At 46.0% G+C, this 13,968-nt stretch overlaps 2 protein-coding genes across 2 annotated transcripts in view; both read right to left on the bottom strand.

The window, feature by feature from the left end:
• The window catches only part of LOC134966734 (nicotinamide N-methyltransferase-like), a 112,563-nt gene that overhangs the window by 84,932 nt on the left and 13,663 nt on the right, over positions 1-13,968 (bottom strand). The window lies entirely within an intron of this gene.
• LOC134966735 (uncharacterized) lies at positions 2,329-4,047 on the bottom strand. The gene is made up of 3 exons (XM_063943716.1): positions 3,911-4,047; positions 3,623-3,835; positions 2,329-3,008 (listed from the first exon to the last, which is right to left on the bottom strand). The coding sequence occupies exon 3, from the start codon at positions 2,995-2,997 to the stop codon at positions 2,329-2,331; it is 669 nt and encodes a 222-aa protein (XP_063799786.1). The 5' UTR covers positions 2,998-3,008; positions 3,623-3,835; positions 3,911-4,047.

Consider the following 13,968-nt stretch of genomic DNA (forward strand, 5'->3'; position numbering starts at 1 on the left):
AGTCCACGTGGATCGTTAAGTATGAAAAAATTTAAAAAAAGAAAAAAATGTGAAAAACTCATGTCGACCTTTAGACCTGTCGACAGGGCCGGTTCTTAGTCTTGTGGCGCCCCGGGCAAAATGTGGGGGCGTGGCTTCAAATTGGGGCGTGGTCACGGCGCTGAAATAAAAAAAATATTAAAAAAAGTATACTTACCGTCCCCGTTCCTGATCCAGACCGCTGAAGACCCCCATCCGCCGCCGGCGCCGCTCTTCTCCTCTCTTAGATCTATGGGAGAGACGTTATTACGTCTCTCCCATAGAACAGCATAGACACTAGGGGGGAAATTTACTAAGCTCCCGATTTTGACCGAGATGCCGTTTTTTCTTCAAAGTGTCATCTCGGTAATTTACTAAACACTAATCACGGCAGAGATGAGGGCATTCGTAATTTTTTGCAAGTCCAAGTAAAAAATTACGAATGAATACACCATCGGTCAAATTACGCCTGTTTAGATATGAATCTCGGTCATTTACTAACCATTCGTAATTGTAATTGCTGCCGTGAAAATGCATTCGCGGCCGCGAAAAATTACAAATCATAATTTTTTCCTAAAAAAAAACGCGCCAGCATTTGAAAAGCGTGTTTACATGTGTACTCAATTATCCATTACTCACACCTGAATGTTTGGCCCTATAAAAGTGTTCCAGGCACATTTTGAACTTCTCTCACTCTGAAATGGCGGCTGTGGTGTGTGGCAATGATTTTTTGTTTGCTGTGGGATACCTTAGACTGCTCCATGAGGCTTCCAGGAATCAGGCCCAGGTAAGTGAACATGGTCAACAGGTTGTCCAGGTACCGCGGAGGCTGCGCCAGCCTCGTTTTTTTAGAGGGCGTTTAAACTTAAATGCATTGTCCGATGATAGGGTCATACAGATGTTCCGCCTAAATAGAAACAACATTTTCCACCTGTATGACCTTGTCAAACTGGGCATAGACCCTGAGACAGCACGCTCTCGCTCTGTCTCAGGCCTACACAAACTCCTGGCTGTGTTACACTTTATGGCTACTGGGAGCTTCCAGGCTGTGGCAGGCGACGTCATTGGTATCTCACAGCCCACCTTTTCCAGATATTTGATGCAGGTGAGTCTAAAAATACATAGGCGGTTATGTCTAAGTGTTGCTTCTGTAAGTTCAAACAACACAGTATTGTAGAGAATACCTAACATGACACTCACCTTAGCTTCTTTAATGTCCACTCAGGTTTTGGATGTGTTGGAGCCACACATTAATGCCTCAATCTGCTTCCCTACCGAGGAGTCGGAGTGGAGTGCTGTCAGGGTAGCTTTCTATGAGCTTGCTGGCATGCCCAATGTGCTGGGGGCCATAGATTGCACACACGTTCAGCTGAGATCACCTAAGGGCCGCCAATATATATATATACTAATAGACATCTGTCCCAATCAACTAATGTCCAGGTGGTCTGTGATGCAAACTTAAAAATTATGAGTGTTGTTGCAGGTTACCCTGGTGGCTGCCATGACTCCTTCATCCTCAGTCAGTCATCGCTCTTCGATAAATTTGAGGCCGGACAAATGCCTGATGGCTGGCTGTTGGGTATGTTTAAAATGTTTTGTGTGTATGTCTTTTATCCACAAACTCGAGTTATGATTAGGTGAAAGAATAATCTAACATATGTACTAATGTGGACTATATCTGTTTTTCAGGTGATGGGGGTTACGGCTGCTACTCTTGGCTCCATACTCCATTGTCCCAACCTGATTCTCCTGCTGAACACAGTTACAATCATGCACATAAGGCTACGCGGAATGTGATAGAAAGATGTTTTGGTGTGCTGAAGTCACGGTTTCGGTGTCTGGATAAATCTGCTGGCCTTTTGTTGTATAGTCCCTCAAAGGTGACTAGAATTGTGTTCTGCTGCTGTTTTCTCCATAATCTGTGTTTAACCCAACATCTGGCACATGATGAGGGAGAAAGCAGTCGGCAAGCAGAGGAGTTAGACCCATCTGGTGACAGTGTGAGTACATATGTAGGGAGGCAGGTACGGCAAGAAGTGATCCTGCGCTATTTTTCAGGTCAGTTTTAGTAGGCTGTAATTATCCTTGACTAAACACTTTGCACTACTTTCTATTGTGTGTTTTGTTACTTACTGTTTGTAGTTTATAGTGGTGTGTCCATTGTACTTAGTTTATGCTAAAAATACATTTTCAGTCATTACCCATGAAAAACATACATACATACAGAGCTGCTTCGACAATGTTTGAGACGGACACAGGAAGTTGTGTGTTTGTCAAATACAAATTTTTATTTTGCCAATCACATTGGGGTTATTTTTTCCGCTTGTGTGTGCTGGGTGATGAGCTTTGTGCTGGCTCACTGGCACGTGCTCTGGAGGAACGCCGAACAGGGGAGGTTACTAGCGTTTGGATAGGGGTCGTTGTCCCCGAGCTGGAGGTTACTTGGTGAGCTCCCATCAATGAAATATTGCTGCTCAAATTATTAAGGCTTGCAATCAGCTGAGTGTTGGTTGCAGTGTGGCTGGCTACAATCCTGGATAACGACTCATTCACCACTTGGTTGTGCTGAATGAGCTGAACGAGTGCCTGCTGATGGCGCTGTTGCTCATCTATGATGCGCGATAAATGAGCAAGCATTTGGCTGTTGTCAGCCCTTATTTGCTCCATTGAGGTTGCCATTCGCCCTACTTGTACAATCAGTCTGCCCGAGTTGCGACTAATACGCGGTAGATGATGGGGCAGACTGGCAAGGTGTTGTGTATGTGCGGTCAGGCTGGCATTGCTTTGGGCCTGTTGGCTTGTCCAACTGGCCCAAAAATCATCTGGTATTTGGCTTGGGGGCGGAGCTTGTGCCAGTTGTGGACTGATGGAGGCTTGGGGGATATCCTGCAGCTGTATTGGCTGGCTTGGGTCAACAGGTGTAAGTTGCAGTGTGATGGTTGCCTGTTGGTCTTGTCCCTGCTGGTCCACGTCGGCCATCAAGCTGGGCTCTGTATGGGGTGGCCAACATGCAATGTTTATTTGTAAATTTTTAGCAAGGCTACTTCTACACATTACTACATTCATAATACTCCATTTTTTATCTTTTTGGCGTTGATTTTATAAACTTATAATGTTTTTTATGCTCAAAAACATATATACCAACACAGGCGGCCACATAGACAGATTTGCATAATCCTCACCTAACTAACTCCCCTCCACAGCATTACACTGTTAGATTCCCTCCCCTGACCACGATATAGACTACTTACCTGGATAGTCCAGAGGAGCGGAGCAAGTAAGCCATCTACATACTGGACAGGGGAGATGTGTGAACACTATAATGTTGTGGATGGTTTGTTTTTTTTGGAATTTTATTGTTATTTTATTTAAATGTGCACGTGTGTGGGGCAAATTTTTAAAAAATTCTGATATTTATTCAAAATGATGTTGGCGAGAACATCCACTAAGACCTTATCAAAATTTTTTTTTACACCTTTAGCAATTGAAGACGTAACATCACATTGCTTGTTCTGGAAAACATGTAATCTCAAAACCAACTAACAACATATTAACTGTACTGTGTATATTATTGCCTATGTGTTTAAATTCTGTTTTTACTCACCAGATAACTGAGGGGATCGGGGCTCATCACTCTGCGAACTCGCCAATAGTGCCAGTGGTGGCTGGGGTGACACTGCCGAAAGTCGTCGCCTGGGTGGGGATGATGGAGCCGCAGATTCCGAGCCAAGACGCCGTGTCTTACTTGGCCTCCTGAGTAAGTGGCCCAAGCCCTGTGATGGGCGCCTTACAGGAGGTCGGCTTCCAGAAGCAGAACCTATGTGAAAATATAAACATTAATATTTTGTACTTCTATGTGTTTGCAGAATATGTGACTACACTGAAGTCTTACCTGCAATCCCAGCCTCATCCTGACTTGTCTGAGGCCTGTCTGGCCGGCTGGTCTGTGGGACTGTTGAAAAAGTGTACCAAACATTATTACCATGCTTTGTGTAAAAAAAACCCCTGCAAAGCCTTATTGTACTGTAACCATCTATTATGTATTGGATAAACAAATAATTTCTGATTAAGAGCTTCAAGCATCATTATTTTGTGGTGTATATCCAAATGTACATGATGTTGCACACAATAAATCTGTTACATTTTAGAATTATGCCTCAGATATTGCAGAGATTGACTACTTGCAAATGTTTCTCAAATTTAATGTTGAAATAATTGCACCGTTTTTCAGAAGTAAATAAATACAAAAATCTTTTTAAAATAAGCAGACAACACAGATGTCCAAGCAATATCGTCCAAAAAAAAAATTTTTTTTTTTAAAAATTAAAAAGCCATTGCACATGTTTTTGCGCAATATTAAATTTACCAAACAGCCAATGCAAGGTGAAAAAAGCACATTCTAAACACAAACACACCTTAAGGGTGCATAGGCCTGCAATATGTGAAACACAATTTATGCATCCTTTACCCTTTAAAAATGACATTTACAACATTTAGAGGACATTTAAATAAAAATATAACACATCAAACTTACCATCCTGCGTGGGTCGGTCCGAATCCCGGACATGAGTAGCAGACACCACTTCGGCAGGAATCAATGCCCGCACAGGCTCCTCCCAGTCCCGATAGGTGGCCCGGAAAGGGGGGCCACCTCCGGTTTTTCTTGCAGATTTGGCCTCTTTGGCCATCTTGGCCTTGACACGCCGCTTAATATCATAAAACCTCTTGCGGCACGTGTCCTCAGTCCGCCTCACCACACCCTCACTATTCACGGCAAGTATTACTTGCCCCCACAGGACAGACTTCCTGCGGGAGGACACCTTGCCAGCATCCTGACCAAACAATTGGCGATGGTGCTTCATCAGCTCACGCACCAAAGCCATGTTTTCAGCATAGCTGAACTTTATATTCCTGCCAGTCTTGGTAGTGGTGCGTGGCTGCGGAGCCACAACACCATCACTATCACTGGAAAATACAGCAACAGGCACCCCCTCCTCCTCCTCCTCACTAACCTCCTCCCTCTCACTACCCCCCTCCACCTCACTAACAGCCTCCACCTCACTACCAGCCTCCACCTCACTACCAGCCTCCACCTCACTAACCTCCGCCACCACACTGACCTCTGAGTCTGACATGACAAACAACAAAAAACACTGAAAAATCAAAACACAAAACACACTCCTCCACTACTCCTACTACTACACACCACACAGCCAACACACACGCTCACTCACTCACTCACTCACTCACAAACAATGACAAAAGACTGTAAAAAAAAATCAAGGACAAAAAAGTAGACAAACTGTGAAAAAACAATACTACAAATATGACAAGACTACTTACACACACAGTACAGCACTCAACAATCACCAAACTCCTCTCCAAATCCACCAAAAACTCCACCAAACTCACCAACTCCAAATACACCTTCCTCTCTCCTCTCCACTAGCTAAACCCACGAGGTGCGGTGTGTTTGGGGCGGTTTTATAGTAATATGCACAGACACTCCTCCTTCACGAATACAACCAATCACGGCCGCGTGACGAAAACGAAACTTAGGACTAAAAACGCGGCAGCAATTTCTAAATCACTGCCGTAACAGACATGTGACGCAGTCGTAAAAAAACCCATAAACGCGGCCGCGAAACAGCAAACGCGGCCGCAATCTACAGCAGAAAAGCACGAATGACATCGACATCGGAAGAAACGAAAAATACGAATACGACAGCTTAGTAAATTAGTCGTAATCAATTCAAAAAGTTGCAATTTTACACTGTCGATGTCATTCGTGATTGAACTTGGACATGATTCTGGAAATTACGAATCTTAGTAAATTTCCCCCTAGAGGTCAATTATGACCCCTAGTGTCTGTGCCACTATGCTGTGTGGTGCGCGATGATGTCATCGCGCATCGCACAGCAAAGGTCCTCTACATGAAGGGAAACTAGACCGTAGCGTCTAGTTTCCCTTCATGGAGATGACCTTTGCTGTGCGTTGCGCGATGACGTCATCGCGCACCGCACAACTAAAGTCCTCTCAATGAAGGGAAACTAGACGCTACGCGTCTGGTTCCCTTCAAAGCGGGGCTGGCACTGCAGGGCACTGCGGGGGGCACAGCGGCAAATCTTGCCCTGGTGAGCCGCCCTCTGGAAGGCGCCCTCCGGAAGGCAGCGCCCCGGGCAAAAGTACCGCTTGCCCGTGGCAAGAACCGCCACTGCCTGTCGACCTAGCACAAGTCGACCTAGAAACCCTGTCGACCTTCCATCCATGTCGACCTAGTGACTGTCGACATATAGTGGTCGACCTAAACATTGTCGACCTAGATACTGTCGATCTTCAGACGGGAACCCGTTTAAATCATAGAATTTGGGGGTAATTTTGATCCTATAGTATTATTAACCTCAATAACCATAATTTCCAGTCATTTCCAGTCTGAACACCTCACACCTCACAATATTATTTTTAGTCCTAAAATTTGCACCGAGGTCGCTGGATGACTAAGCTAAGCGACCTAAGTGGGCGGCACAAACACCTGGCCCATCTAGGAGTGGCACTGCAGTGTCAGACAGGATGGCACTTAAAAAAGGTGCAAGATGGTATTGTCCTTGGGCCCTCCCACGCACCCTTATGTTGTATAAACAGGACATGCACACTTTAACAAACCCATCATTTCAGCCACAGGGTCTGCCACATGACTGTGGCTGAAATGACTGGTTGGTTTGGGCCCCCACCAAAAAAAGATGCAATCAATCTATCCTTGCACAAACTGATTCTACAGAGGCAAGATGTCCACCTCATCATCATCCTCCGATTCCTCATCCCTTTCACTGTGTACATCCCCCTCTTCACAGATTATTAATTTATCCCCACTGGAATCCAAGATCTCAGGTCCCTGTGTACTTTCTGGAGGCAATTGATGGTGAATGTCTCCACAGAGGAATTGATTATAATTCACTTTAATGAACATCATCTACTCCACATTTTGTGGAAATATCCTCGTACACCGATCACTGACAAGGTGACCGGCTGCACTAAACACTCTTTTGGAGTACTCACTTTGGGGGTGGGGGGGGGATCAACTTAGGTAAAATAAAGCCAGTTTGTGCAAGGGCCTCCAAATTGCCTCTTTTTCCTGCCAGTATACGTACGGACTGTCTGACATGCCTACTTGGATGCAGTCACTCATAAAATCCTCCACCATTCTTTCAATGGTGACAGAATCATATGCTGTGACAGTAGACGACATGTCAGTAATCGTTGACAGGTCCTTCAGTCCAGACCAGATGTCAGCACTCACTCCAGACTGCCCTGCATCACCGCCAGCGAGTGGGTTTGGAATTCTTAGCCTTTTCCTTGCAGCCCCAGTTGCGGGAGTATATGAAGGCGGAGCTGTTGATGGGTCACGTTCCGCTTGAGTTGACAATTGTCTCACCAGCAGGTCTTTGAACCTCTGCAGACTTGTGTCTGCCGGAAAAAAGATACAGCGTAGGCTTTAAACCTAGGATCGAGCACGGTGGCCAACATTTAGCGCTCTGGTTTCAACATATTGACCACCCGTGAATCCTGGTTAAGCGAATGAAGGGCTCCATCCACAAGTCCCACATGCCTAGCGGAATCACTCCATTTTAGCTCCTCTTTCAATCTCTCCAGCTGCTTCTGCAAAAGCCTGATGAGGGGAATGATCTGACTCAGGCTGGCAGTGTCTGAACTGACTTTACATGTGGCAAGTTCAAAGGGTTGCAGAACCTTGCACGACATTGAAATCATTCTCCACTGCGCTTGAGTCAGGTGCATTCCCCCTCCTTTGCCTATATCATAAGCAGATGTATAGGCGTGAATGGCCTTTTGCTGCTCCTCCATCCTCTGAAGCATATAGAGGGTTGAATTCCACCTCGTTAACACCTATCGCTTCAGATAATGGCGGGGCAGGTTTAGGAGTGTTTGCTGGTGCTCCAGTCTTCAGCACGCGGTGGCTGAATACCGAAAGTGGCCCGCAATTCTTCGGGCCACCAACAGCATCTCTTGCACGCCCCTGTCTTTATTAAAAAAAATCTGCACCACCAAATTCAATGTATGTGCAAAACATGGGACGTGCTGGAATTTGCCCACATGTAATGCATGCACAATATTGGTGGCATTGTTCGATGTAACAAATCTCCAGGAGAGTCCAATTGGGGTAAGCCAATCAGCGATGATGTTACTCAGTTTCCGTAAGAGGTTGTCAGCTGAGTGCCTCTTATGGAAAGCGGTGATACAAAGCGTAGCCTGCCTAGGAACGAGTTGGCATTTGCGAGATGTTGCTACTGGTGCCGCCGCTTCTGTTCTTGCTGCGGGAAGCAATACATCTTCCCAGTGGGCTATCACTGTCATATAGTCCTGAGTCTGCCCTGCTCCACTTGTCCGTGGTTAAGTGGACATTGAGTACAACTGCATTTTTTAGGACACTGGTGAGTCTTTTTCTGACGTCTGTGTACATTCTCGGTATCGCCTGCCTAGAGAAGTGGAACCTAGATGGTATTTGGTATCGGGGACACACTACCTCAATAAATTCTCTAAGTCCCTGTGAACTAACGCTGGATACCAGACGCATGTCTAACACCAACACAGCTGCCAAGGCCTGAGTTTCCACTTTGCAACAGGATGACTGCTGTGATATTTCATCTTCCTCACAAAGGACTGTTGGACAGTCAATTGCTTACTGGAAGTAGTACAAGTGGTCTTCCGACTTTCCCTCTGGGATGATGATCGACTTCCAGCAGCAACAACAGCAATACCAGCAGCAGTAGGCGTTACACTGAAGGATCCATCGGAGGAATCCCAGTCAGGAGAAGACTCGTCAGACTTGCCAGTGACATGGCCTGCAGGACTATTGGTGTTCCTGTCTAAGGAGGAAATTGACACTGAGGGAGTTAGTTTTGGGGTTTGCACTGTGAGCTTGGGTACAAGAGGAAGAAGGGATTTAGTTGTCAGTGGACTGCTTCCGCTGTAACCCAAAGTTTTTTAATTTGTCAATGACTTCCGATGAATGTGCTCAAGGCAGAGCCGTAACTACGTGTGTGCCAAGGGGGCTTGGCACACAGCGCAGTTGCCCTGGGGGCGCACGGCCAGCGGCATGTAATGAGTCAAATTGACTCATTACATGCCGCCTCTAAGTCTCTGCGCTGTGCGCCGCGCTCAGCGCCGGAGGCAGCGGAGAAGGAGGAGGGAGGGGGAGCAGCCAATACAGAAGGAGAGGGGGATGCTGCAGCGACGCTTACTACCAATAACATAGCGCTGCTGCGGCTCCCTGCTCCCCCTCCCTCCTCCTCCTCCTTCTCATCTCACTGCCACCACCGAGGGAGCAGCACGAGGAGCCTGTCAGCGGGGAGAAGGTAAGTAAATTCCCCCCCTCTCTCTCTCTGTCTCTCTCTCTGTCTCTCTCTCTGTCTCTCTCTCTGTCTCTCTCTCTCTCTCTGTCTCTCTCTCGGACACCGCCTGCCGCAATGTGTAAAAAATGGGACTGGCTGCCGCAATGTGTAAAAAAGGGATGGCTGCCGCAATGTGTAAAAAATGGGACTGGCTGCCGCAATGTGTAAAAAAGGGATGGCTGCCGCAATGTGTAAAAAATGGGACTGGCTGCCGCAATGTGTAAAAAAGGGGGATGGCTGCCGCAATGTGTAAAAAATGGGACTGACTGCCGCAATGTGTAAAAAAGGGGGACTGGCTGCCGCAATGTGTAAAAAATGGGGACTGGCTGCCGCAATGTGTAAAATGGGGTCCTGGCTGCCGCAATGTGTAAAATGGGACTGGCTGCCGCAATGTGTAAAAAGGGGGACTGGCTGCCGTAATGTGTAAAAAGGGGGACTGGCTGCCGCAATGTGTAAAAAGGGTCTATCTGCCGCAATGTGTAAAAAGGGGGACTGGCTGCCGCAATGTGTAAAAAAATGGTCTATCTGCCGCAATGTGTAAAAAAGAGGACTGGCTGCCGCAATGTGTAAAAAAAGGGTCTATCTGCCGCAATGTGTAAAAAGGGGGACTGGCTGCCGCAATGTGTAAAAAAAGGGTCTATCTGCCGCAATGTGTAAAAAGGGGGCCTGGCTGCCGCAATGTGTAAAAAGGGAGACTGGCTGCCGCAATGTGTAAAAAGGGGGACTGGCTGCCGCAATGTGTAAAAAAAGGGTCTATCTGCCGCAATGTGTAAAATGGGGGACTGGCTGCCGCAATGTGTAAAAAGGGGGACACTGTCTGCTGTAATGTATAAAAGGGGCTCTACCTGGTGTAGTGGCGCTACTGTGCAGCGTAATTTGAATAATGTAGACTACTGTGCACCGTAGTATGAATTGCTATTATTTTGTGGCTAATCCCCTTCCCCGTGAAGCCACACCCCTAGAAATTTTTTGAGCGCCTACGGCGCGCTCTGGCTCTATCTTACATGGGGGGGGGGCGCCACTGTCGTTTCTTGCACACAGCGCTAAAATGCCTAGTTACGGCACTGGCTCAAGGTGATGTATAAGGGAGGATGTTCCTAGGTGGTTAACGTCCTTACCCCTACTTATTACAGCTTGACAAAGGCAACACACAGCTTGACACCAGTTGTCCGCATTTCTGTTGAAATAATTCCACACAGAAGAGGTGATTTTTTGGGGGTATTTTGACCAGGCATGTCAATGGCCTTATTCATTCCACGGACAACAGGTGTCTCCCCGGGTGCCTGACTTAAACAAACCACCTCACCATCATAATCTTCCTTGTCAATTTCCTCCTCAGCGCCAGCAACACCCATATCCTCATCCTGGTGTACTTCAACAGTGACATATTCAATTTGACTATCAGGAACTGAACTGTGGGTGCTCCTTCCAGCACTTCCAGGGGGGCGTGAAAATGGTGGAAGGAGCCACCTCTTCCCGTCCAGTGTTGGGAATGTCAGGCATCACAACCGACACAATTGGACTCTCCTTGGGGATTTGTGATTTAGAAGAACGCACAGTTCTTTGCAGTGCTTTTGCCATCTTAACTCTTTTCTGTTTTTTAGCGGGAGGATGAGTGCTTCCATCCTCATGTGAAGCTGAACCACTAGCCATGAACATAGGCCAGGGCCTCAGCCGTTCCTTGCCACTCTGTGTCATAAATGGCATATTGGCAAGTTTACGCTTCTACTCAGACGCTTTTAATTTTGATTTTTGGGTCATTTTACTGAAATTTAGTTTTTTTTATTTTACATGCTCTCTACTATGACATTGGGCATCGACCTTGGCAGATGACGTTGATGCCATTGAACCATCTCTGCCATGACTAGTGGCAGCAGCATCAGCACTAGGTGGAAGTGGATCTTGATATTTCCCTATTTCACCATCCACATTTTTGTTCTCCTATTTTAATGTGTGGAATTATATGCCAGTAATATTATTATATCAATAGCAATGGCCTACTGTACTGTACAACTATATACTGTTGGTCACCAAAATGCTGCACTGTACTACTATATACTGCTCACAAAATTGCAACACAGATAAGGAATGGATACTTACAGTGACACAGAGCTACAAGATACAGCAATGGCCTACTGTACTGTATAACTATATACGGTTGGTCACCAAAATGCAGCACACTGAGCACAGATAGGGAGCTTATCAGGCAGAGAACGTAGATATTTGCAGCACACTGAGCACAGATATTTGCAGCACACTGAGCGCAGATATTTGCAGCACACTGAGCACAGATATGGAGCTTTTCAGGCAGAGAACGTAGATATTTGCAGCACACTGAGCACAGATATTTGCAGCACACTGAGCACAGATATTTGCAGCACACTGTTATGCACACCAGTGCCTGCAGGAATGTACTGGTCTCTGAACGGAGAGGAATGCAAAACAAATGAACTCACAGACAGACTGGGGAATATGACATTACGTACACAGAAGGTGATAGGGTAACAAAATAAACACAAAGTGAACAGAGAAGCCCAGAGGCTAAGAAACTGGGTGTCTCCCTAGTATTAGGAGTGCTCAGATGGAAAGAAGCAAGATGTTGTGTTTTAATACGTAGAGAACCCGAAATGCTGTTGCTAAGGGCAACAGCAAAACCCTAAAGGGTTACCAACGGGTGTGGCAGTAAACTCCTTGGTCAGAGATGGAATAATAGACTCAAGGAGAGTCTCCACAATCCTAGTCCTCACTTGCAGTGCACTGGTTCAGCTTACTGCCACTAAACTGACACCAGAACACCTTGCACAGTAAGAAAGGATTTTGGCAGGCAAGTCTGAGAATACAGCCGCAAACTTGCTAAGTTCACAGAGTAGCAAAAGAACCCCAGCAAGTTAAACAACTGACTCCAGTCTTACTGCTAGGTCTGGATTGGCAGAGTGTAGTACCAAATCCCAAGGCCTATTTGCAGTAAGCAACAAACAAATACAAAGCTACACAGTACTGGCTAACTTTCAGGAACTGACTAACCAACAAAGATTCAGCAGCATCTGCTTAACCTGAGAAGAGGCCTTATATAGCAGGTGCTGTCCACGCCCCACTCAGACCTCAGAGACTGTGAGCACAAAAACCAGCACCGGATCCCCTGCCGTTCACAAAGCCTGTAACCACTGCACAGCAAAAGACCCGAACCGGAGTATCAGCTGCGCTCAGGCCACTCCGCTAGCACTTGTCTCCCGGTTGCCATGACGATGTGGCAGCACAGGGCAGGAGACCCTAACACACACTGAGCACAGATATGGATCTTTTCAGGCAGAGAACGTAGATATTTGCAGCACACTGAGCACAGATATTTGCAGCACACTGAGCACAGATATTTGCAGCACACTGAGCACAGATATGGAACTTTTCAGGCAGAGAACGTAGCCATGTCCTAAAGTTCAATCTCCGATGCACAAGTGAAAATGGCGGTGATGTGCGTCTCTTTATATAGAATACGAATCTCGTGAGAATCCGACAGCGCGGTGATGACGTTCGGCCGCGTTCGGGTTAACCGAGCAAGGCAGGAAGATCCGAGGCTGCCTCGTACCCGTGTAAAATAGGTGAAGTTCGGGGGGTTTCGGATCTCGACGAGCCGAACTCACTCATCTCTAGTCAGAATACACTAATTTATATTGACTGGTACTGTATTTCTACCTTTGCTCATTACCGCTGTATATTTTAGCTAGCAAAATGAGTCGCTCCTGCAGATTTACTCTGATTTATGTGAAACCTTTGTTTCCCCTTCCTTTGAATGTATTACAAAGAAAGAAAACAAATTAATAAAGTGAATGTCAGGGGAAAAAAATATATATATTGGCACTTTGGTAATCGAACCTGGGACTCTCAGCGTGGTAGCCGGGAGCCTTCACCGCTTGCTCAACCACATCACTGCATGGAAGTTACACAATTTCATGTGTAAAAGTAATGCAAGCAGCAATTCCTTCCCATTGGTGTTTGTTTTTGCTGTTAGTGGACTCGGACGCTCATATTATAAAACACGATATTTAGTGCACTGTACATACTTAGAAATCAATGAGCTACATTATTCCTTTCACACATTAGTTGAGTCTGCATACACAAGCGTTTTAACACTTTCGTTTGTGTCTGTAGAAACAATTTATTTATTTTAATCTCTCCGTCTGACCATTGGTCATCATCTGTGTGTACACTATGCAGTACAGTACTGTATACTAACATTACAGTCATCACTGATCATTTGCCAGAGCTTTTACTGTAGATCAATCCACCACTATTCAAACTAAAGTACTGGATTAGTGGAGCATTAGCCACAAAGTGGTGGAGATGTTGTTTTGCATGCTCGTTCCTCAACGCGCCTGTCTGTGATTAAACTCAGCAACCTAAGCTATCACCTAGGCATGACTAAACTCCATCTAGGTGCAGAAACAGCCAAGATAACGGAGGATGCATCTGTACTTTGAGCATTGCACACTCTGTCCACTGTCACCAATGTACGAGGGTCACTCTATGCATTTGTAGATTATAATAA

This window comes from Pseudophryne corroboree, chromosome 10 (genome assembly GCF_028390025.1).
Source record: "Pseudophryne corroboree isolate aPseCor3 chromosome 10, aPseCor3.hap2, whole genome shotgun sequence".
NCBI lineage: Eukaryota > Metazoa > Chordata > Amphibia > Anura > Myobatrachidae > Pseudophryne > Pseudophryne corroboree.